Consider the following 24329-nt stretch of genomic DNA (forward strand, 5'->3'; position numbering starts at 1 on the left):
TGCCTACGTCATGTACGCCCTCACGCTCTGTGTGGTGGTCATCACACCTACCAGCTTGTCTTGAGAAGATATCTGTCCATTTGCACATTTGGCTGCCACCTCCTGTCTTTTTTTGAGCTTAGCCCTCTCTGTTCCAGCTGGCCTCTTTCTACCCTCCATCACTGACCGCTCTGTTCCGCGCCATTGTTATTTAAAAGACGAGCCATGGGCCAAACCATCTGAAACATTTGGGAGGAGAGAATTCCCTACATGGTAGAACCTATTTAATCTGCTGTGATGGTGAATTTATGCAGACTACAGTTGAATTGATATTAATGCAAGAATAAGATAAGTGACAAAAATTAGTTACAACTATTTTCCCCATGGGCCAAGCAGCCCAGGTCGATGGTTTGGGCCGGGATAGGTCCCGGATAATACCATTGCCAAACCGGCATTGGAAATAAGTTATTAGTAAGCTGATTTGACGCTTTGTTTCAGCTCCTGTGAGGTCTACAGCAGGACTATTTTCAGCCTTTAAAGTCAGTGATCCCTCTGCACAGTAAGAAAGGGAACCGATCAGGAGCAACGATCTGTTAAATTGAAGTCTTAAAATCCGCTGCGCAGCACTTTGTCTGATCTGCTGAACGGCTTCAGGCTCCTGCCGTCTGAGCAGAAAGTATCGACGAATGAAGTCGAGCTGGAAATGAGTTTCATCAGCCAGCTGGGTCTTCCTCCTCCTCCTCCTCTTCCTCCTCTGAGCACTGAAGCAGGGCCTCGTGTTCTGCTCCATCACATAATTACCCCTCATCTTTTCTGCACTGATGTTCTGTAAATCATCATAAAACAGGGGGTCTGAATGGAAACCAGAGTGGGTTTCTGAGTCCTGATGAAGCTGGGGGGATCAGACGCTCTGAGGAGGAGACAGATGTTCCAGATGCTGAGCCCACTGAGCTGCTGTCCCTCTAACTAACTGATGATCTCTGAGAACAGAAACCAACAGAGGAACAGCAGCTCAGAATCAGGATGGCTGTGTTTAAAACCGCCTACTACTCCTACTAACTTTAACTTTTTTTAAGTTCCAGCCAACTCCAGCTTTTTATTACCTTCATTAAGTCTGCATTTCAGATCATTATATACAACAAAAACATCAAAAAATGTGAAAATCGCCTTTTTTTCCAGCAGCAAGGGGTTAAGGTTACGGAGGGGGGGACACGATAACAAAAAATAAATAAAGCTATAAACTCTGCAGATATATGCTTTTTAAAATCCCCACCTGCATTTATTCTATCAATACCAGACACACACAGAGAATAAATCGGCCTTTTTTCTGGACAGTGTTCTTTGGATGGACAGGGCATTTCTCAGGGGGGCAGGACTTTTCCTGAGGGGGCATCTCAAACTGTTTCCTTATAAAGGGTAAAGTGTGAAATCTGATTTTTTTTCTTCTATCTGGCAGCGCTGAGCGGCATGGCCACGCTCACCCGTCTCCCTTGTTTTGGTTTTATGTTGTCTGTCTGGATGGGTTGTGCTGGAACTTCTTGGAGTTTCCCCCTCGGGGGATTAATAAAGTATTTTTGACTTTTAAATTGAATTGAAAAAGATCAGAAGGTGGAACGGCTTTGTTCATAGTTGTGTTCATGAGCTCAGAAAAGGATCCAAAAGGAGAAAAATAAGATAAAAACATGTGGAAATGTGTTCAGAATCCTGTGATGTCATCAGTGATGTCACCACAGGTGATTAAATCATAAACTGTGGGTCAGACTTTGTCTGTCGGCTCGTTGTTTCTTTTAAAAAGGAGCTTAAAGGGTTAAATGCTCTCTGAGGATCCAGAGTTAGTTTGGGGGTCAGTGAACGCAGGTGAAAGCTTGATTAAGCAGCTGCACCTCCTCCTCTTCATGCTGCTGTCGGTGTTTAAAGCTTCATTTCTTTGAGTGACTCAGAGGAGGAAACGGCACGTTTCTGCAGCTCGTGGCCGACCGGAGGACGGCAGAAGAAGAAGAGCCTCAGCAGGGCAGACGCTGCTATGAGAGGATGGAGGCGTCCTCCACCCTCAGGGCAGCAGCTCCTCTCATTAACAGCTGCAGCCTCCTGCTCTCAGGCCTCATTAACATAACGCAGGTAGCATCAGTCTGTCAGCTGGAGGCCGATGGGAGCTGCACGGGAGGCAACAGGTGGAGTGCAGTCATTATTAATGTGTGAAGCCGATCCGTTTGGACCAAAAGTCAAGTCTTTCATTGTCAGATGCACAGAACAACAGGTGGACTGGGCACTGAAAGTCTCCGCACAGCAGCTACCATAACAGGACAGAAGTACTCTAACAAAGAGAGTACCAATAAATAGGCAATGTGGATACTACAATATACATTTTAACGCTAATTACAAGAGCTGTACTGAACATATAATACACATGATAGCCTATGCTAACCTAAGACCTTTACTAACTGTGAGGGACCGAGCCGGTCAAACATGAGGACACAGAAATGATTTTCAAGAAAGAATGGGTTTATTTCCCAAAAAATAACAAAACTTTAAACAATAGTTTACAGGGCCCTTAAAAAGAGTCGAATAAGGAAACTAAATTCAAAGACAAAAATGAAGATTTTAACATAACCTGAGGCTAACGGTTCAAAACAAACAAAACTGACCTGACACACTAGAAACTAAGGGGACTTAAATGTTGGCTGATCAGACCATGACACACTGAGGAAGAAGGGAAGAGAAACATCAACACAAATTTAACTAACAACAACTCAAAAGTAAACAGTTTGTGTTTTTTTAACTTCACATATTCACATGTCCTCATATAGTACAAATTTAAGGAAAATAAATTATTTTAATGTGGGCTATCTCTTATAGAGAAATAAATATTGAAAGATCTTAGATGCACAAGATAAAACAAATGGATAATAAATAATAAAACACAAGGAGAACAGAAAAGGTAAGTCCATTCTAAACCGTTACAGGGGGGTTAGGACAGGTTTAGATTAGCTGTGAGTATAATTTATCTGCATGGCAATTATTTATTTCAGACATTTTTTTAACAAGGATAATTTTTCAATGTAAGCCATGAAGGCGGAGATTTATAATATTTAGTAATGATGAGGTTATTTACCAATAACTCTGTTTTTTTTTTATCTTTGAGGATTAACCCTACGTGGATGTTTTAGGAAAAGACCAGAAATCCGTGTTTATGGAGCTGGACGATGATAAGTCATGGAGAGATTTCCACACATTTTGGACAGTCTCACATTCATAAAATAGCTGTTCTGTTTTTTCCAGATTATTTTGCAATTTTTAAAAAAATATTTTATATATATAATTTTTATTTGATACATTTCTATATATTTTTATTAAAAAAAAATGTTTTTGTTTCTACAACAAATTTAAATCTTTTTAAAAATTCATTTGAGGGATAGATGTTATTTATATTTTTTAAATGAACTTCTTTACATTTTGGGGGAATTTGTAGGTATTTTGTCCAAAGTTGATTTTTCAGATTTGTTATAATCTCTAAGAATGAATGAGCTTCTTGTTATACCTGGGTATAAGGTGTTTACTGAATACTGTCTTAAAAAATTATTGTTACATTTTTCACTTACCAGGTCCAAATCATCTAACTTTATTTTATGTAAATTTGGAGTTTAAATGTTTTCCATTTCCAATTTAAAAGAAGATGTTGATGAAATTTGGATCTTTTTTTTTGTTTTTTTCACATACTAATAGATAATCAAAACCTCCAACTTTGTTAAAAACAAGAGAAGGTGGCGAGAACCACATCTCACCATCATTTCTTCAGAAAGAACGAAGCCGTTTAATCTTAAATATTCCTCATAATCCTTCATCAAACCTCCGTCTTTGATCCAGACTCATGTCTGCTGTGTTTCCAGAAAAGAAGGGGGAAAAACTACAAACAGATGCATGATGGGAGCTCACAGTTTCTCATGTTGTGTAAACACATGAAGGGTTTTGATTTCCAGCAGCAGGAATTCTGATTAAAGAGGAATGTGGCAAGAAATGAAGTTTTAGAGATGAGAGGCCGAGAATACACGACCTCTGACCCCTGGTGTTTCCGCTGTGAGAGGGGGGGGGGGGGGGGGGGTCCAGCAGAACTCACATGATGCAGGTGGTTTTAATGTTGTGGCTGGTAGTGAATGAAGGATTGAATTGCTCTTTATTCGTATAGGAACACAAAGTAAAATGAGTTCTGATCTGATGCTGTGATCTGCTTCGTTATCAGATTATCTCGTGTTTTCAGCAGCTTCGTCTCCCAGAGAAACGATCAAACCGCGGATGAGGCAGTTCAATCAGGGTTACCGTGGCGACGCCACGCTTCCATCTTCCACTCTGTGGAACGATCCTCAGTTCCCACATTTCTGTCTGATTAACCGACTGCGCCCCCTGTTGGTCAACACCAGGAACTGCATTTCTGTCCAGGTGGATGGAGGCAGCAGAGAGACTGATGTTCGTCATGTAGGACTTAAAGGGACAGTTCGCCTCTTCTGACATGAAGCTGTGTAACATCCCATATCAGCAGCATCATTTCTGAACATCTTCTTACCCCCTGCTGCGTCCTGTGAGCAGAGTTCCAGCCTCGTTTTGGTGTTGATGAAGGTAGTCCGGCTAGTTGGCTGGGGTTTAAAAAATAAAGCCTTTTGCTTCTCAGAACAATATGCGTTCAACAGAGTAATACATTTGCATCACAAAATGGTTCTCCAGGAAAAAGTCAGACCTCACAATCGCTTGGCCCTATTTTCTCTCCCTTCGTATCACTTACTTAAAACCAAAGGCGGAGTTTGGCTCAGCTGCAGGGATTCCTAAAGCTGTTAATGGACTTTCCTTTGACACATACGAACACACCTTTATGTCTGCTGGGCGGCTTGTTTACCTGCTCTGTTACTAACGTTCCTTCAGGAGTTAATCCTGCTGATCCAATACTGTGTCATTCCATGAATGTTTCGACTAAACTTCACAAACTATTAAAACCTTCTCCGTACACACAGTCGTATTCTTCCCCCTGGAATAAACCAGTGATTCAATTAAGGTAGCAAAGTATATTTCTGGCATTCAGAATTTGGCTGATTTGATTGTAATAATTCACTCAGATCTTATCAGGAACTCACTACGCAGTTCAATTTACAACATTAGGCCCATTTTTGGAGGTATTTATGTTTAGAGAAGTGGTTTAGGGTGTGCGGTTAAGCAAATATCTGTAGATGACGAGCTTTATTTGTGTTTTTTAAGTGTTCATATAATGAAAATGTACCAGTTATGGGGCACCTTCATCCATGCCTGTCCACTGGTCCCGCCTTTTTGGAGAGAGATGATCGAAACATACCGCTAACCCTAACCCCTGAATCGGTTTATCTCAGCCTTCTGGGGGGAGGTCATGTTTGCCAAAGGTCTCTAAACCTGCATTAGCCCTCACAGGCCTTATCACACTTTGTTTGCTCTGTGGCTGGCTTGGCCTAGGCTGTGTTCGAAACCGCATACTTCTCATACTACTCCTACGAACCTTTTGAGTTAGTATGCGAGTTTGAGTAAGCGAGAAGTTCCCGGATGCATCCTAGATTCTCCGAAATGTTGGGTATGCATCATGAGGTTACTACTCGTACTCAAACTACCCAAGATGCAACGTAACGTGACGTCGCCGATCGTCATTTCCTGTCAAAACGGCAGTTTCAAGCTAGCTACAACGAGGGTAGGTTCACTTCCTGTTTTCAAAACAAAAGCACCAATTGTATGGTAATGGCTTTCCCTATGATAAAAGGCAACGGGTATTTTATTTTGTGAAAATAACCGGAAGTGCGTTAGCTCACTGCGGCTAGCTTTAGTAGCGCCGAATTTGTGGGAACAAAATTGTAAACAGCTGGTATTTTGTCAGGTTTTCAACACGTTGGGGATCTAAACAACTACTTTCTCACCTGAAAATGTTTCAAATGTTGCTAAAGTTTACAGAGTTTAGAGCTTAAGAGAAATCAGCTTCAGGCCGGCTGATTTCAGCTCGGGCAGGAGCGAAATGCATTGTGGGTAAACGCTCTGCATACTGTCTGATCGATGAATATGTAGTATGTAGTATGTAGTATGTAGTAGGCGGTTTCGAACACAGCCCTGGTGTTACGCTGCTTGTTGTCCCCTCTTTCCTGTGATCTCAGCTCCCAGCTGGTCCAGGCAGATGGTTCCTGGTTCTGGTTCTGATGGAGGTTTCTTCTGTTCAAAGGGAGTTTTTTCTCCCCACTGTCGCCTCGTGCAGCTCAGGACGGGGGATTGGATCAGAGAGTTTCAGTTAATCTGCCGGTTTCCTTAGCGGGGAAACTGTTTTTAATGGTTCAAGATTCAAGATTCAAAGGTTTATTGTCATATGTGCAGTTAGAAACGTGTTTCCCTGTACAATGAAATTCTTTGCTTTGCTGCCCGCACTGGATGTCCAAATATAATAAAAGATAAGATAAAATAAGTGTGCAACAACAATATTATAACAGGGTATTCTTAAATAAAATAGAAATATAACCTGGTTCTGTATGAACTGGACTCATTTGATTTGATTCAGTTGGGTTTGTAATTGGATTAAGTTGGACTGAATCTTTGAAGTGCCCTGAGATTAAATTAGTTGTAATTTGGCGCCTTGTAAATAAAACAGAATAAATCGATCACAGCCTACAGCACCACCTGCTGGCCCAACTACACCCGTTTATTAACTACAAACCAGCTGATGGAGACAAATCTGAGGAACATTTTGTGTCGTTTGACCCAGACTTGTTGAGGTTCTTTGTTCTCTGACTTCTTGTTTGGTAACAGAAGTCTGACTATAAATATCCGAGCGGAGGGAAAAGGGAAGTAAGAGCAATGAGTCGTCCGTCTGTCCGTCTGCTGGAGCGCCAACAACATGCTGCTTCTTCACGCCTCGTCCTTCGTCCTCCTCCTCTCAGGTGAGTCTGGACCTGCAGACCATCCGGCTCAGGTTGGGAATCATTCTGTTAAACTGCGTTTGGCTTCAGATCTTCATGTGTGGAAAAATAAGAGGAACTTTAATGACTGAGAGATGAGGTCATATGTGCAGAGTTGGGAATTTATCCGGATTCAACTGTTTTAATGATGGACGATGATGTCTCTGAACATGAAGACTTCTGACTTACAGAGAGATCCAGAACAGGGAAAGATAACACCGGTGGAATATCACCATGTGATGATCGGCTTCTGTTTCCAATGGAAAGTTTCTTTGTTTCTGCGAGGAAGAGACCAAAGATCGCAGGAGCAGGAGCTGCGATCTTTGGTCTCTGCTGGCTTTTTGTTTGAGACTCAATCAGAAACTTTAACAAAAGGGAATTTTAACAATATTACGAAGATGAAAGAAGGCAGTCCTAGAAACCTGTTTTATATGCGAGTCAAATGATAAATTCTGGTCAGAAATAACTCCAAGGTTCCTCACTGTAGAACTAGAAGCCAAGGAAATACCATCTAGAGTAACTATATAGCTAGACAATTTCTCCCTGAAGCGCTCAGGTCCAAAGATAACGACTTCAGTTTTGTCTGAATTTAGAAGCAGACAGTTCTGAGTCATCCAGGTCTTTATGTCTTTAAGACATGCTTGTAGTCTGACCAACCTATTGGGTTCATCTGGTTTTATAGATAAGTACAGCTGAGTATCATCAGCATAGCAATGGAAATTTATGCCATGCTGTCTAATAATGTTACCTAATGGAAGCATGTATAAAGTGAAAAGAATCGGTCCAAGCACAGAACCCTGGGGAACTCCATGACTTACTCTGGTGTGTGAGGAAGATTCTTCGTTTACAAGAACAAACTGAAATCTATCAGATAAATATGACTTAAACCAGCCTAATGCAGTTCCTTTAATCCCAATAACATGTTCAAGTCTGTGTAATAGTTAGAAGCATTGATGGCTGAACCTCTCCGGTAGCTCCTTCATGCTGGTTTAATAAACCTTTAACTGACCAGTTTAAAAGAACTGACAGCTCTGCTCAGACACACTTTTGTGTGTTTTTGTCAGTGGTAGCCAGTGTGTCAGCGGTCGCCAAGGAGACGGTGGTGGGTGTGGCCGGGGAGGCGGTGACGCTGCCGTGTCGCTCTGGGACAGTAAGGCCGAGTGGGGTGGAGGTGTGCTGGGGGACGGGAGAGCCTTCAGTGTTCAACTGCCACAACACGCTGATCAACGGCGCCGGAGACCACATCAAATACCGGCGCTCGCACAGGTACGCAGACCCTTCATCTTCATGTCAAACTTCACCCACAAACCCTTCAACTAACAACAGATTCACAGTGTTGACTGACAGAACATTTATGACTTTCACAGATTCCAGCCTCTCAGATTAAAGGGTCTGATACGTTTATGTTTAAGAAATGAAGACATCACAAGGCTTTACATATCAGGACATAATAAACATCGTCTTGTGTGCCAGGTGTAAAAACTCAGTAAATTCAGCCTCGGATGAACAACAACACATGACATATTACACTGTATCATTATTTATTTATTTAAAAAAACAAGAGCTACATCTCAGACTCTGCGGGCCTCAGTTAGCATGTTAAAGGTTAAAGGTCACCCCGAGGTCAGAAACACAAGAGCTACATCTCAGACTCTGCAGGCCTCAGTTAGCATGTTAAAGGTTAAAGGTCATGACAGCACAGTTAGAAACAGACTGAACAGGTTTGGCTTGTGTGGAAGGGCTGCAGGAGAAAGCCTCTTCTCTCTAAAAAGAACATGGCAGCACAGCTTAGGTTTGCAAAGCTGCGTCTGAACAAACCACAAGACTTCTGGAACAATGTCAGAGCAGACCAGAGTGGAGATGTTTGCTCATAAAAGTAACAAAAGTCAGAGTCCAGACCTCAGCCTGACTGAGATGCTGTGGTGGGACCTTCAGAGAGCTGTGCAGAAACCAATGCTGCAAATCTCAATGAGCTGAAAGATGGAGGCTTCTCTTTCTCTGATTGGGACTCGTGTTTCAACCACTTCCAGCCAATCAAAGACAGAGGAAGGTGGTTCATGCTTTCACATGCTTTTAAAGTAATATTTGATCTTTCTGGATGATGATCAGAGAGGATTTAGAACCTGCTGTACATAATGCAGACTGAAGATATAAATGAGTGGAACGTTTCCTCAGGGGAACGCACTGGGCCCACTGCTGTTTTAATATCTAATGACACATGGCTCATCTGCCTCCGTATTAACAGTCTGCATGAATCCTCGTCTTCCTTCTCTGCAGGTACTCTCTTTCCTCCTCCTCCTCCCTGTCCATCTCTGACTCTCAGCTGTCAGACACTGGCTTCTATCACTGCAGGGTTCAGCTGCCCGGACTCTTCAACGACCAAACGTCCAGCGTCCACCTCATCATCATCAGCCGTACGTTCACACTTTCACCTTTCACTGGTCACTCGGTTTCCGTCCCTCCACAGGTGTTCAGAGGCTGAAAACAAAGATGTTGATGTGTTTGGTGAAGGGTGAACATAATTTAATGTTGACTTTTCTTCTGCCTGCATCCTCCAGCTCTCTCTGTGGTCTCTGAGAACTCAGATGATGTGGATGTGGAGAGCTTGAACAGTGAGTACACCTGTTTGAGAGTTGGTCAATGAGGCATCGGTTTCCTAAGCTAGGGGTTCCCAAACTTTTCCATGCCAAGGCCCCCCAAACAGTATTAGCTTCTGGCCCCCTTTGCAAACCACAGACAATGCTACAAAATATGTAAAGAAACATAAACTTTTAGAAGGTATTTTCTTTCTTTTATTCACGGACAGCAGCTCGCCGTGTGAATGCAGCCTGACTAAATGCTCTTCTTTACGTCTGAAGAAGTCGACTGTTTTTTCGGACTCTGCCGGATGTTTTTGTATCGAGTGACGCTGAAGTTTCGAAGGTTTTAAACACTCATTTGAGAGGGTCTCCAGACAGAGGACGCCATTTTTCTGTATGGCTGTAAAGCCAAACTTAATGTATGCTGCATCATACTTTCTGAATTTAGTCGGCCAGTTCTTTCAGTCTCTTCCAAGTCAAAAATCTGTTCATTTTGGCTAAGCTAGCTACACGCTAGCTTGAGGAGCAGAGCAGCTTCAGAACAGGCGCAAACCGCCAGGCCTACCATGTTTTGACTGGCAGCCAATCAGAAAGACAAGCATGGCAAATAACGTTTCTATATGATATATTATTATAAATTGTATTTTACAATACTGATTAAAAAAAAATGACAATTTCTTATAATGATGTTTAAAAAAATTTTTATTTCTATCTTTTTATTTTTGCATTTTTTTCTTATCTTCACTCCAATTTTCTGAGGCCCCCCTAGCGCCCCCCTGGCGGTCCCCCAGGGGGCCGCGGCCCCCACTTTGAAAACCACTGTCCTAAGCTACGCTACTTTTTAAATTGGCTCCGTATGAATTGGACTAATTTGGAATTGAACTATTTTGATTTGATTGTATTATGATAAATTGGATTGTAATTGACTTTAATTGGGATGTATCTTTGAAGTGCCCTGAGATGACATTTGTTGTGATTTGGAGCTGTATGAATTCAATTGGAATGAACTGAAGTGAACAAAAAACAACGGATTGCAAACTTCTTTAATCCGCCATCCTGAGCGTGCACGAGGTGAAGGAAAAACTCTCTTTAAGAGGAGACTTTAAAGAAATATGAGCTGTTTTGTTTTGAGCTTCTTTGATCTTTTTTGTCAGGTGGCGCAGCACAGCAGACAGGAAGTGATGTCACAGGAGGCAACAGCACAGAGCCAATGGTGGCTGAGGTTCAGGTAGTGACATCACATGAAGCGTCAGAGTTTAATTAAAAAAAGAAAGTGACACAGTTAAACTGATATGTTTCTTTGTTTTTATTCAATAATTGATCAATTTATATGTTTTTAATCTTATTTTAGCTTGTTTGATTGTTTTTATTTGTTTTTTTGTGGGGTTCGTTCTTCCAGTTTAGTTTGTTTTTTAAGTGTGTTTATTGTATATTTTTGTTGTTTTGGATTGTGTGGACTGAGGGTGTTTTGTTATTCATGTTTGTTTGTTTGTTTGTTTGTTTGTTTGTTTGTTGACAGTCGCATGTTGGGCCGCAGGATGTAAACACTCTGCAGATATTTGTTGGAAACACCCTGAGAGTTTCCTTCATCATCTTCGTCCCTGCTCTGCTCCTGACTGCTGCCTACAGGGGTACCCTAACCCTAACCCCCCCCCCCCCCACCCCCATTATTTTTAAACATATTTATAAGAATATCGGATTTTATAGGCAGGACTAGGGGACCCTTTGTTACTAATCTTTATTTACTGTATATATTTACTATTGTGTGGTTTTAGCACTTATTTTCTAGCACTTTTTACTAACCAAACAAGCACTTATGGGTCCCCTACTCCTCCTCTTGAAATCCATATTTAATTTAATTTTTTAATTTTTTAAATTTTTTAAATTTTTTAAATGTTTAACTTTTAATTATTATTTTTAATTTGTATCTCTTATTTCTTTTTTTTAAACTTTTTTTAACTCTTTTTTTTAAATTTTTTATTACTTTTTTTACTTTTTATTTTATTTATTAATTTATCTTTTATTTTTCATTTAATTAAAAAAAAATAATAAATAACCCCAACCTTAACCCTAACCACACACACCTCCATCATTGATCTGCAACTTTTTACAGATAATTTGAAATGATTCGATCTGTTTGCTGCAGGAGTTTGCAGATCTAAGAAGAGATTCGAGACAACGGAGCGATCAGAGGAGGAGGAGGAGGACAGTTCTGTGTGAAGACGACTGTCCGACACTTTAACTCGTGGAACAGAAGAGGAATCTCCTCACTGAAACCTTTTCTCTCTTGGAACTCAAGAATTAGATATCATATATTGGAGTGTTCATTAAGTAAAACATTTAGAATCAGAACCAGGACACGAAGAAGACAGAGACAGATTTATCTCTCTTCACAGCTTGACTTCTTCTATTTCTTCAACTGGAGGTGTTCCGCAGGGCTCAGTGTGAGGACTGCTCAGATATATAAATAGAAACATATATACAGAAACACAAGAGCAATTCTTAAAATGAGCACAAACCAACGCCTGAACTTGTGTTTTCTGAGAAACGTTTGTGTTTGTGGTTTTGTGTTGTTTCGCTGTAACGTTGTGGCACATTAACGGAACTTTGACTTTCCTAAAATAACGACTTGACACGATCTGGGTCACATGAACAATGACGGAGTCTGCTAAAGTTCGATGAGAAACTAAAGAAGACAACATTGTATATGACATTGTTTAACCTTTGCATCACCACTCAGGAGAAATAATATAAAACTGAGTGAACCAGAAGGACCCACTATCATTAAAATCTGCTTTAATATTACTTCATCTGTGGATTATTTACTGGTTATAAACATGTTTGTCGTTTGATGGAGTTGGTGGAGCTAGCAAGAAAGCTAACTGATTAGCTTTAGTAGTCTGCAGACACAGAAATAATGAACTCCACAATTGTTGCTTCATTCTACAACTCTTGCACTGACCATACAATGCCAGGTCTCCACAGCTGTTAGCTGTTAGCTGTTAGCTATTCAAAAGCAGAACGTATGCACGCTAACATCAGCTTTACGAACACGTTTCCCTGTAGGAACACTGCAGCATTCATTCAGTTTATAATTATTACAGGAAGAATAAGAGAAGAGAAACCACCTTCAGCTGTCTAATTCAATTCAGTTTTATTAATATGGCGCCAAATCACAACAACATTAGCGTTACAGGAGTACCAAACACTGGTCACTGCTCAGGACTGAAACCTGTTGACCACAGGAAGACCAGATAAGCAATATTAGCTAACGTTGATCACGTGATGCAGTCAGGCTCAGTTAGCTGTGACGGCTGCAGTTCTGTGTTCGACCAACAGATGGCGCAACAGACCCAGTTGCTACCTAAGCAGGCACCTTGGTCCTTTGGGGTGTTATGGGGGCCTTGAAACATAGAAGAGAAACCCCCCCCCCCCCCTCAGTACTGTACTGATATAATATATATCATATATATCATATACTGCTACCCCCCTACCATGCATCGTTTCTTTCCATATAAGCCTACACAATGTCTTAATTAATAATAGTTCTGACAGCTGAACTGGAATAATAATAATACATTTTATTTATAACGCACTTTACATTTACAATAAAATCTCAAAGTGCTACAGTAAGATAAAAGACAAATATTAGGTTCAAAAGCAGGGACAGTAAAATGCAAATAAAATACACAAATAAAAGTAGTGAGTCCTTTAAATGCAAAAACGAAATAAATACAGGACAGAGCATTCAAAGGGAGATCATTAAAAACATTGGGTAAAAAGAAAGGTTTTCAGGCCTGTTTTAAAGTGTTCCACAGTCTGTGAAGCCCTCAGATGTGGAGGCAGAGCGTTCCACAGCCGAGGGGCAGCGCAGGAAAAGGCCCGGTCTCCCATGGTGCGGGAGCCAGTTCTGTAAGAGTAAGAAATAGAAGTCTTCCGTATCTATCCATGTCATTCAAAGTGCAAAACTCCAACAACATACATCCATCACATGTCATATCACATCTCATATTATCTATTGTTTTTTTTATTTATTGGTATAAAAGTCACAAACCTTTGTTGGATGAAACAAATGGACAAAGTAGATGTGTTATCTGCTCTCCTTCTGTCACTGAATGGAGAGTCAGCGAGGAAAGTTTAAGCGGCTACAGCGCCAAAAGGCAGCAGTGGCCGGAGGGGGTATTACATCCGTAGTGGTTCAGCACTACCATAGAGAATGAATGGGAAACGGTTTAGAGCCGTTTAGCTAAACACTCTACCATAGAGAATGAATGGGAAACGGTTTAGAGCCGTTTAGCTAAACACTCTACCATAGAGAATGAATGGGAAACGGTTTAGAGCCGTTTAGCTAAACACTCTACCATAGAGAATGAATGGGAAACGGTTTAGAGCCGTTTAGCTAAACACTCTACCATAGAGAATGAATGGGAAACGGTTTAGAGCCTTTTAGCTAAACACTCTACCATAGAGAATGAATGGGAAACGGTTTAGAGCCGTTTAGCTAAACGCTCTACCATAGAGAATGAATGGGAAACGGTTTAGAGCCGTTTAGCTAAACACTCTACCATAGAGAATGAATGGGAAACGGTTTAGGGCCGTTTAGCTAAACACTCTACCATAGAGAATGAATGGGAAATGGTTTAGGGCCGTTTAGCTAAACACTCCCGGCTGCTGTTTGGTGGATAAAGGCAGTACTACGCAGCACTGTTTCAGGCCATTCCTCGTTAGTATAGTGGTGAGTATCCCCGCCTGTCACGCGGGAGACCGGGGTTCGATTCCCCGACGGGGAGGTTGCGTTTTTTTGTTATTTTATATTATTATTACTACATTTCTTAGATTAACAAATAATGTAAAACATGTACAAATAATCAGCTATTAATTAGCATTTAGTGTGATTAAGCCGTGTTAGCTGGCTGTTAGTGTTGGAGGAGCCAGGACAGCTGATAAACAGCTGGAAGGATAAGGAGACTGAAAAGTGTTGCATTTTGTGTTTTTCTCTTTGATTTCCTGCAGTGAGGAAGCTTTAGCAACCTTTTCCTGTGACTTTAACTGAGCTTTTAAAGGCCAGCAGCAGATTTCTGCCTGTGATCAGGATGCTTTGCCCCAGGATTTAAGGAAGGAAAGAGGCGGTGCTGCTGGGCTGTTGCACGTGTGCGGTCAGCTGTCCTCTGCCGTCCCCCTGAGGATGGAAACAGGAAGTGAAACCGACAGGAAGCTGCTGCAAACAGGAAGTTACAAGCTGACCCTGTATGTGTGATGCAGCAGGACGGGCCGGAGAACCAACCGTGCACGCTCACTCCCAGGGACACGTGAGGTTCTGATCCCGCCTGGTTCTGAACCTGACCCGGATCAGAACCCAGTAATCAGTTCAGAACACACAGACTGTAAGAAGCAGTTCTGATCAGCAGTTCTGATCCAGCCCTTTGGTTCTGCGGTTCTACTAAATTATTCTGAGAACAGCTGCTTTCACTGCACTTCTTCTGTGGTGTTTTTTACCACAGTTATTGACGGTGCTGATACCGATCGGGCTTATGGATCAGCGCCAGTGCAGAACCGAACCACATCAGGTCCATTTCACAGCAAACTTCTGCAGGCATCACTTTAGGCTCAGTGGTTTCTGACCTTATAATGATAATAAACCTGCAGAGAAATGGACCAGGACCAGGACCAGGACCAGGACCAGGACCAGGACCAGGACCAGGACCAGGACCAGCAGTCCAACACAGTGTTAACCCCTTAACGCCTGAATTTAAATAGCTGTATATAAAAAAAATGTTTTGTGTGTGTCATGAAGGTTAGCCGCAAATTCAATGTCCTTCCTTCGTACGACTCTGCCACCAGGTTTGGGTCCCGGGGGGGGGGATATCCAGCATCTATCTCCCTATGCTTGACTTTCAAGCTCACAGCGGTTCAGCTTGCATATCCTCCGCCGGGGCCCCAGAGCGCCAAAGAAATCTTGTCAATTAAACCTTGCAATTGTCTCCCTCTCTCTCCGTGTGAGTCTCTCCAGGTTGAATTAGCCTTTAAGTAAATAATGCTGAGATTATTAATTCCACTTTTGCACAAAAAATAAATAGAAATTTTGGTATGTTGCTTATTTGCAAAACCAGGCATCCTGGTCAATAATAAGACGACAACAACACAGTAATATAACAGTGAAAAAACAATGTTTTTTTATTCACCTTTTTTTTTTTACATATTTATTTATATAAAGGTTCCTAGGTCCGTAGTGAATATGGACTAACCGGCATTGGGGGAATAAAGATGCTATCTCAGCTGGTTGATTGAGGCTATGGCTACACGAAAATGGAACAAGGGGTTTTTTTTTAAATCGAGTACGAAAATTATTGCGACCACACAGGAAAGCTTCAGGTCCTCATGGCAACGCCCCGCTTGCTGAAAACGATGCAGTACATGTGCGCTGTAAGCCCCACCCACCGGTTACACCAGAACAATAGAAGAAGCACTGCGTGCACGCCCCGCTTCTACCAGCGCATCGCCTGTAAATGTTCCTTCAACAACGCCGCTGTAGTTAGCAGTGTCTGCAGCAGTGCTGCTATCAGTGTTGTGGGGTCCATGATGATCGCTGTCTGTCCTTGTTGTGTTGTCGTCTTCTTCCGGATTTTGAATGGATGTTGCGCGCGAAGCCGCTTTTTGTTCTGGTCACTGACGTATGTGTATACGTCACTGCGTTGGCCATGTGGCTGTGACGCAGATGTAAACAAATCCGTTCTGGCTGTAACAATGAAAACGCAAACGGCAGCGTTCCTAGATCTTCCCACTCTGGAACCCATTCTCCAAAAATATCGTTTTGGGGTACCCAGAACGCCGGCTCCATGTGGCCGCGACAGCCAAACGATAAGCAAAAATATCGGTTATAGTGAAAAACGTTTCCATGTAACCAGGCCCTCAGTCAAACGGTTTGTAGCATATATGCGACAATAGGCGTTAAGGGGTTAAAGGCAGACGGAGCTGAGGGTTTGGCTGCTTCCTGTGGTTTCAACACTCTGAAGGTCCCCCCCCGATGGTTTAGTTGGTTCCTGACACACAGCAGAGTGTGCACGCTGACGGCAGAGTGTGCACGCTGACGGCAGAGTGTGCACGCTGACAGCAGAGTGTGCACGCTGACGGCAGAGTGTGCATGAAGACTCACCATGAAGACCGTTCTGCTCCTGGCGCTCCTCACAGGTTTGACTTTCTACTTTCTGCTTCAGGTTCAGGTTCAGGCTCAGGGTCAGGTTCAGGCTCAGGCTCAGGTTCAGGTTCAGGTTCAGGTTCAGGTTCAGGTTCAGGTTCAGGCTCAGGTTCAGGTTCAGGCTCAGGTTCAGGTTCAGGTTCAGGTTCAGGCTCAGGTTCAGGTTCAGGCTCAGGTATGTGGGGTTTTAAAGCAGCTGCAGATGAAGTGTAAAGCCCTCCTTCCTCTCCTCTCAGTGGCTGAATGTGGCGTCCCCGTGGTCGGGGGGGCAGGTCAGAGCGCCACTCTGCCCTGTTTCTACGACAGAAAGTACCACGGAGCCCTGTCGTTCTGCTGGGTTCGAGGACAGATCCCGAGCCAAGGCTGCGGCAATCAGCTCGTCTCTTCGGATGGAACCGCGGGGACGCCGGCCTCCAGCAGGTACCAGCTGCTGGGCCGGCTGGACCGGGGAGACGTTTCCATGACGATCCTGAACCTGACCGAGGAAGATGCCGGAGCGTACGGATGCAGGGTGGAAATACCCGGGTGGTTCAATGACCAGAAACATCAGTTCATGCTGACTGTTACAGGTGAGACGTGATGCTTTAACCTGCTTCCAAAGGCTTCTTCTTCTGTGGTTTCTGTGTCTCTAAAGTTCCCCCTCCTGAAGACAAACTGTCCTAAACTCGCTGTGAATAATAATAATAACAATGCTGTCTGCTGTGGAACCGGAAAAGAAAGTAATCGGCGGATCCACCAAACATGGAGAAGGGTACGGAACTTTTACTCGGCCATTTTCATGTTAAAGTTCTTCCAGACGGCGGAGTCGACAGAACCAAAGTCATCTGTAAACACTGCCAAGTTGAATTGTCTTCTCAGCGTAGTAGTTCCAGTCTAAAATATCACTTAAAGGCAAAACACACAACTGATAGCAGCAAGTCATTCAAGGAAACAGACAGTGGAGCGAGGCTTCTACATAAAAACTACAGAAAGATGCTGATGTTAAAAGTGTGTTTGCACAACAAATGTTATGGCACTTTCATTCATATGGCAGCACATTTAAAATAAAGCTAAATGCTAAAAGCTATACGCTACTTTTGGATTCATTTTTGGATTCTGCGTACAAATGAGATTAATTGCGATTAATCAGGGAAATCATGTGATTAATTAGATTAAACATTTTAATCGTTGCCCAGCCCTGTTTTTTTATTGATTGTGATTGTGTTTTCATCCTTAAACCAGTTTAAAGCTTTAGGTTCTGAATGTCACCTTCTTTGGATGGAGGAGGAACATCAGGCTGAGGTGTGCTGATGTTGTATTAACATCTGTTCCAGGTGCAGATCTGACCACGGGGACAACGCTCGCCACGGAGACGCCGGCAGCCAATCAGACTGAAGGTACTCCAACTCACACAGTGATGGAGGTGAAGACAGAGATTTATGCTCAGAGCGCAGATTAAACACCAGTTCCAGAACAAATGTTCACTTTTCTTCGTGCTTCTGTGGAAAAACATTCAGCTGCAGACTTTAGAGCTGGAATAAGGAACTTATTTCCATCTGACACCAGCTGACTGAACTGTGTTTGGGGTCAACAGGCTGATTCTACTGATGACTGTTTTTCTCCATCCTGACATCATGCTGCTTACACAACTGTCCTGAAAGCTGCTTTCGTTTCCTCGTCCTGCAGGTCTCATGATCTCCACGGAAACCGTCATGATTTCCTGTGGCACGGACGCCACGGACACGGCGAAGGTGAGAGGAGCTCAGATATCCTGTGGCTGTGCAGAGGGTTGTGAGGTTTTTATGAGTCATTAGAGAAGAAGGTCACGTCTCCTGACTGTGTGCTCACCCAACATCTGAGAAAAGCTCTCAGTCTCACTCTGATTTACTCAAAGGTAACATTTTCTGTCCGTTTTAACAATTTGACACACTTTTCTGAGGTCTGGCTGAAGCTCTTTGTTCCTTCTGTGACTGACTGAGACCAGGCAGACCCTGAGTAACTGCCCCCCGAAGCCTCTTTAGACTTTCTTTAGACTCTCTGACAGAACTGTGGAATCATATCAGATTTAATTAGTCACCTTCATTAGCTAAGCTGTTAGGGTTAGCTGCTGCTAAAGGAACAGCAATAACTCCTTAGGAGCTGGTGTATGTCACCTTCATTAGCTAAGCTGTTAGCGTTAGCTGCTGCTAAAGGAACAGCAATAACTCCTTAGAAGCTGGTGTACGTCACCTTCATTAGCTAAGCTGTTAGCGTTAGCTGCTGCTAAAGGAGTAAGTAACAGCAATAACTCCTTAGAAGCTGGTGTACGTCACCTTCATTAGCTAAGCTGTTAGCTTTAGCTGCTGCTAAAGGAGCAGCAATAACTCCTTAGAAGCTAGTGTACATCACCTTCATTAGCTAAGCTGTTAGCGTTAGCTGCTGCTAAAGGAGAAAATAACTCCTTAGAAGCTGGTGTACGTCACCTTCATTAGCTAAGCTGTTAGCGTTAGCTGCTGCTAAAGGAACAGCAATAACTCCTTAGAAGCTAGTGTACATCACCTTCATTAGCTAAGCTGTTAGCGTTAGCTGCTGCTAAAGGAGGAAATACATCAGTTAATAAACCAGGAGGAATTGTTTCCATTTCCCTGCTCTGAAGTTCAGGCTCTGAGAGTTGGAACTGATCCCTCTTTGTGGCTCAGTTTCAATGGCTCAGAGCAGGCCTCTAAGTTCTGAAAGCAGGCAGAAAGTTCTGAGTCTTCTGGGTCTGTAAGACACCTGCAGCCTGACCAGCTGAAGCCCTCAGAGCTCCGACGGGTGTAAAGCGTAAAAGTTTGGCCCCTGTGGAGGTAAAGGTGTTCCCAGAACCTCAGACGGACCTTTTACTCACAGCTGGAACGTGTTTGTGGGACATTTACAGGACGGCAGCGAGGTGACGGCGGTTCTGGTGTTTGTTCTGTTCATGTTGGTGGTTCTGGTCACTGCAGGCGGACTCTTCATTTACCGTAAGTTATTTAAATGTCCTGGTTTAGTTGGGCCCAGAACCAGAACCACAGAGACAGCTGTTCATTTGAAGCCTGAACGTGGAACTTCTGTTGTTGTGTCTGCAGAGAGAAGATGGAGGCGGCCCAAAGTGTGAGTGTGACACATCAAACCCAACAGCTGACTCAGCTTCGGGGAACCTCCGGGGTGTCGCCCTGAAACACGTCACCTTCGGGCGGTTCTGAACGTTCTGAGCAGTGAAACTCAGTTGAACAGAATATCTGTGAAATCACATGTTCACCCTCAGAAACTCCTGTTTTCCGTTCTCAGGACGGTTATTCACCACAAACAGGAAGCTCAGCTCGAGCCGAGGGGACGTCTTCTTCTTCTGCCCTAATTTTACCGTGCGGTTCATTAGTAATGAGACGCTGCCGGCCTGAGAGCGAGCGGAGCAGAGCGTCAGAGTTTCCTCTCTCACTGATCTCTGCTCGCTTCTTTAAATGTCAGTGCGAGGACAGAGAAACCACAGAAGAAGACGGGGTGTTAACCAGAGGGTTGCAATGCAAACATGAAATAAGTCAGATGCTCTTCTCACATTCTGAAAGGTCCAATGCTGTCGCTGCTGTTTAGAAACAGAAGAAGAAGGTTTCAGACCAGCACCAGGGTTAGGCTTAGGTAGGATCCAGGGTTAGGTAGGATCCAAGGTTAGGTAGGATCCAGGGTTAGATAGGATCCAAGGTTAGGTAGGATCCAGGGTTAGGTAGGATCCAAGGTTAGGTAGGATCCAAGGTTAGGTAGGATCCAAGGTTAGGTAGGATCCAGGGTTAGGTAGGATCCAGGGTTAGGTAGGATCCAGGGTTAGGGTTAGGTAGGATCCAGGGTTAGGTAGGATCCAAGGTTAGGTAGGATCCAGGGTTAGGGTTAGGTAGGATCCAGGGTTAGGTAGGATCCAAGGTTAGGTAGGATCCAGGGTTAGGTAGGATCCAAGGTTAGGTAGGATCCAGGGTTAGGTAGGATCCAGGGTTAGGTAGGATCCAGGGTTAGGGTTAGGTAGGATCCAAGGTTAGGTAGGATCCAAGGTTAGGTAGGATCCAGGGTTAGGGTTAGGTAGGATCCAGGGTTAGGTAGGATCCAAGGTTAGGTAGGATCCAGGGTTAGGTAGGATCCAGGGTTAGGTAGGATCCAGGGTTAGGGTTAGGTAGGATCCAGGGTTAGGTAGGATCCAGGGTTAGGGTTAGGTAGGATCCAGGGTTAGGTAGGATCCAAGGTTAGGTAGGATCCAGGGTTAGGTAGGATCCAGGGTTAGGTAGGATCCAGGGTTAGGTAGGATCCAAGGTTAGGTAGGATCCAGGGTTAGGTAGGATCCAGGGTTAGGTAGGATCCAGGGTTAGGTAGGATCCAGGGTTAGGGTTAGGTAGGATCCAGGGTTAGGGTTAGGTAGGATCCAGGGTTAGGGTTAGGTAGGATCCAAGGTTAGGTAGGATCCAAGGTTAGGTAGGATCCAGGGTTAGGTAGGATCCAGAGTTAGGGTTAGGTAGGATCCAGGGTTAGGTAGGATCCAGAGTTAGGGTTAGGTAGGATCCAGGGTTAGGGTTAGGTAGGATCCAAGGTTAGGTAGGATCCAAGGTTAGGTAGGATCCAGGGTTAGGTAGGATCCAGGGTTAGGGTTAGGTAGGATCCAGGGTTAGGTAGGATTTAGGGTTAGGTAGGATCCAGGGTTAGATAGGATCCAGGGTTAGGTAGGATCCAGGGTTAGATAGGATCCAGGGTTAGGTAGACAACAAAGCAAGGCTGCTCAATTTCTCCATTGATAAAATAAATTCACAACTCTACAACAAAAATTCATAAAACTTCATGTAGAATATAGAATATACTTTGTTGTCTACAGTAGTAGATCAACCCTCATCTTACTTTGAAGCTCCCAGATCAAGGAAGTGACGTCGACGCAGCTTTAGCAGCAGAGAAGCTATCAGGCTTGTGTTGATAATAATAAACTCCTGGACTATGTACAAACTTCCAAATGCATCGTTTTGTGAGTACAGACCATATTTGTACTACTGTAGAAGTTTGGTGTCATGGCATGTGATTTTAGTGTGGTAATTTTGGAGATACGGACCTGGATCCATTAACCCTTGTACTAAGCTATTCGGGATAACTCAGTAACTCAGCTGATGTTCAGCCAAGATCGAAAAAACTGCGGGTGGGCTACTTGGCTGGATGTCACGGTTCAAATGACCCCAGGTTGAATCTACTCCGGAGTATCACTTTAACTATGGGATGTTTCAGGGTCAGCTGAGCCATCCCTAAGTATAAGCTTTATCAGAAAGGAAAGTTTTAAGCCTGGTCTTACAGGTAGAGAGGGTGTCTGCTCAGACCGTTGCCAGGGCAACCGGCGTCAGAAAGGGATGGATGTGTTTGTGGTTGGACCCGTGGCGGCGCTGTTCAGGCGTCTTCCGTCCTGTTAATGACGGTGACTTCTGTTTCAGGCCTCGGCAGCTGGCCTGGTTCACGTCCGTCTCAGCCGGCGTGCAGCTGCAGCATCGAGGCTCGGCCGAGGAGAACGTCTACCAGATCGAGGACGGCGGCGTCTACGAGTCCTGTCCCTGAGCTCTGAAGCCCCGCCCACTGACGACCGGCAGCTCCTCTGAAGCCCCGCCCACTGACGACCGGCAGCTCCTCTGAAGCCCCGCCCACTGACCACCAGCAGCTCCTCTGAAGCCCCGCCCACTGACGACCGGCAGCTCCTCTGAAGCCCCGCCCACTGAACAAACTTAAATTTTTACGCAGAGAGCACTGAGAGCCGTGAGAACCGTCCAATCAGGGAGCTGCAGGCTCAGCTCCTCCCCCTGACCACGAGCCGTCAGCAGGAAGAAGTTATTGATCACACCTGGGCCGGGTCAGACTACCAATCAGTCTGATCAGACTGTGATCAATGAGCCGGTGGATCTAAACATGTCAGAAGCTCCACTTCAGAACACGGCCGTGTACCAGCTGAGCAGGAAATTAAGTTTAATTATTTATTTTTCACATTTAATGCCCCAAACATTAAAACAAAGTTTTTATTTCATTCGTTGTAGTTTTTACACATTTTACTCATAAAAAGGAGAATTTTATGGTAACTTTGTTGGAACTTTATGGGTTTAAATACGAGTAAAACCAAAACTTTATTCAAACATATTTAAAAACTCTGCTTTCAGTTCACTGTTACGCTGACAAAGTGTCCTGATTACTTATATTTACACCCCCCCACCAGCATGTTCTGCACACGTTTATAGCAGCTCGATCTGATGGAGGAAGGGTGGAGGTCAGTGTGAACTAACATTCTGAGTCCCATCAGAGTCCAACCAGAATAAAAACAGCTCATTTTATCAGACATGTTGTATCTGCTGCTGTTATTCTGAGTCACTGAGCTGTCTGACAATAAAACAGGAAATAAGATTTATTAGGATTTCAGCTGCATTAAAACACAGTTTATGAAAGCAGAGAAGCTAACAGATGTTAGCACAGCTGGATGTTAGCTAGGAAGCTAATAGCTGCTGCTCTGTAGTCCTGCTATCAGTATCAGGAGGAGGAATGTTTTTAGTTACATCACATTACGGTCATTCTGCAGACGCTTTTATCCAAAGCGACTTACAATCAGTGTGTTCCACATCGGTAGGCAGAAGAACTTCAGGTCACAAGAAATCATAAGTGCATTTCCTTCCAAAACCAAACTGGTTCTGTTGGGTGTAAATCAGCCTGAAGCTGCTCAGCTTGTCTCCCCCTGGTGGCTGAAACAGGAAACTGCAGCACCACGATATAAATCTGAATTTAAATGTTTTACTTCGTCATGAAACAAAGTTTATTTAAACTGAAGCTGCCATGACCTGCAAGAAACACAGAAAATACATAAAATACTAAATAATTTAGTTTATATGATGATAAATGATGCTAAAATAATCCCTGAATGTGAAATAAACCATTTTTCTGCTTTAATTTGGAACTATTGTGTTAATGTTGCAGTTTGTTTATTTTAATTAGAAAATATTTAATATATTTCTTGCATTTATTTCAGATTTATTTGTTTCATTTGGCATTTTATTATTTCATTTTTATAGACATGTATTTACCTCTTATTTACTGTTTATTTCCATGTTTTCTTTTTACATCCTGGTGGTGACGTCGTCAGCAGCTGATGATGACGTCATAGCTTCCCCAACATGTTTAAATGTTTACTGAATGTCCTGCTTCACTTGTTTATCAGACAGCTGTGAATAAATATGTAAAAAATGCATTTTAACCCAGGAAACTGGGATTTTCTGTCAGAACTCACACGAAAACCTGCAGTGTTATTAATGTTTCCCCAGCTGTTAGCATCTGTCTGTGGTTTAAATACATAATAAGCAGAATTCATACTCGTTTCAACAGAAAAAACTCTCCATTTAAGGAGGTAAACACGTGTAAACAGGCTCCGTGCATCAGCAAAACATTTTAGTTCATTTCTTATGGGTTCCATCTCATTCAGGTATTAAAGGGAATGCAGTTGCAGACCAGCTTGCTAAGGATGCTTTAAATGTTGAAGATCAGTTGAACATTCCACTTAGTAAAGCAGAGTTAAGCACATTATAGTCTCTAAAACGATAGGCTTATGGCAGGGGCAGTGGGACAGGGAGAGTAAGGGTAGCTTCCTTCGCACTGTACAAAAGCAGGTTCCCA

At 43.3% G+C, this 24329-nt stretch overlaps 2 protein-coding genes and 1 non-coding gene across 4 annotated transcripts; all 3 read left to right on the forward strand.

Annotated features, from left to right (window-relative positions):
- The first annotated feature begins 6844 nt into the window (after positions 1–6844).
- LOC142401627 (uncharacterized) lies at positions 6845–12307 on the forward strand. Its single transcript, XM_075487094.1, has 7 exons — positions 6845–6905; positions 7988–8189; positions 9201–9337; positions 9482–9535; positions 10657–10730; positions 11022–11133; positions 11649–12307. Exons 1-7 carry the CDS (start codon positions 6863–6865, stop codon positions 11720–11722), a joined length of 696 nt encoding a protein of 231 aa, XP_075343209.1. The 5' UTR covers positions 6845–6862; the 3' UTR covers positions 11723–12307.
- Positions 12308–14220: 1913 nt separating this feature from the next.
- trnad-guc (transfer RNA aspartic acid (anticodon GUC)) lies at positions 14221–14292 on the forward strand. Its single transcript has one exon. It is a non-coding gene; the product is annotated as a tRNA-Asp (tRNA).
- Positions 14293–16556: 2264 nt separating this feature from the next.
- On the forward strand, positions 16557–23905 carry LOC142401596 (hepatitis A virus cellular receptor 1 homolog). Of its 2 annotated transcripts, XM_075487063.1 has the most exons (7): positions 16557–16690; positions 16934–17266; positions 18011–18073; positions 18363–18427; positions 19573–19657; positions 19763–19787; positions 22121–23905. In XM_075487063.1, the coding sequence occupies exons 1-7, from the start codon at positions 16657–16659 to the stop codon at positions 22239–22241; spliced, it is 726 nt and encodes a 241-aa protein (XP_075343178.1). In that variant the 5' UTR covers positions 16557–16656; the 3' UTR covers positions 22242–23905. The 2 variants fall into 2 exon arrangements, with proteins under 2 accessions (XP_075343178.1, XP_075343179.1); XM_075487064.1 differs by lacking the exons at positions 19573–19657; positions 19763–19787.
- The last annotated feature ends 424 nt before the right edge of the window (positions 23906–24329 follow it).

The sequence above is a fragment of the Odontesthes bonariensis genome, chromosome 16 (assembly GCF_027942865.1).
Source record: "Odontesthes bonariensis isolate fOdoBon6 chromosome 16, fOdoBon6.hap1, whole genome shotgun sequence".
Classification (NCBI taxonomy): domain Eukaryota; kingdom Metazoa; phylum Chordata; class Actinopteri; order Atheriniformes; family Atherinopsidae; genus Odontesthes; species Odontesthes bonariensis.

Coding starts and splice junctions, on each gene's coding strand:
- LOC142401627 (XM_075487094.1), top strand. CDS start 6,863: ATGCTGCTTCTTCACGCCTCGTCCTTCGTCCTCCTCCTCTCAG. Junction 8,190..9,200: donor AAATACCGGCGCTCGCACAG/GTACGCAGACCC, acceptor CCTTCTCTGCAG/GTACTCTCTTTCCTCCTCCT. Junction 11,134..11,648: donor CCTGACTGCTGCCTACAGGG/GTACCCTAACCC, acceptor TGTTTGCTGCAG/GAGTTTGCAGATCTAAGAAG.
- LOC142401596 (XM_075487063.1), top strand. CDS start 16,657: ATGAAGACCGTTCTGCTCCTGGCGCTCCTCACAG. Junction 18,074..18,362: donor GGCAGCCAATCAGACTGAAG/GTACTCCAACTC, acceptor CTCGTCCTGCAG/GTCTCATGATCTCCACGGAA. Junction 18,428..19,572: donor ACGCCACGGACACGGCGAAG/GTGAGAGGAGCT, acceptor GGACATTTACAG/GACGGCAGCGAGGTGACGGC.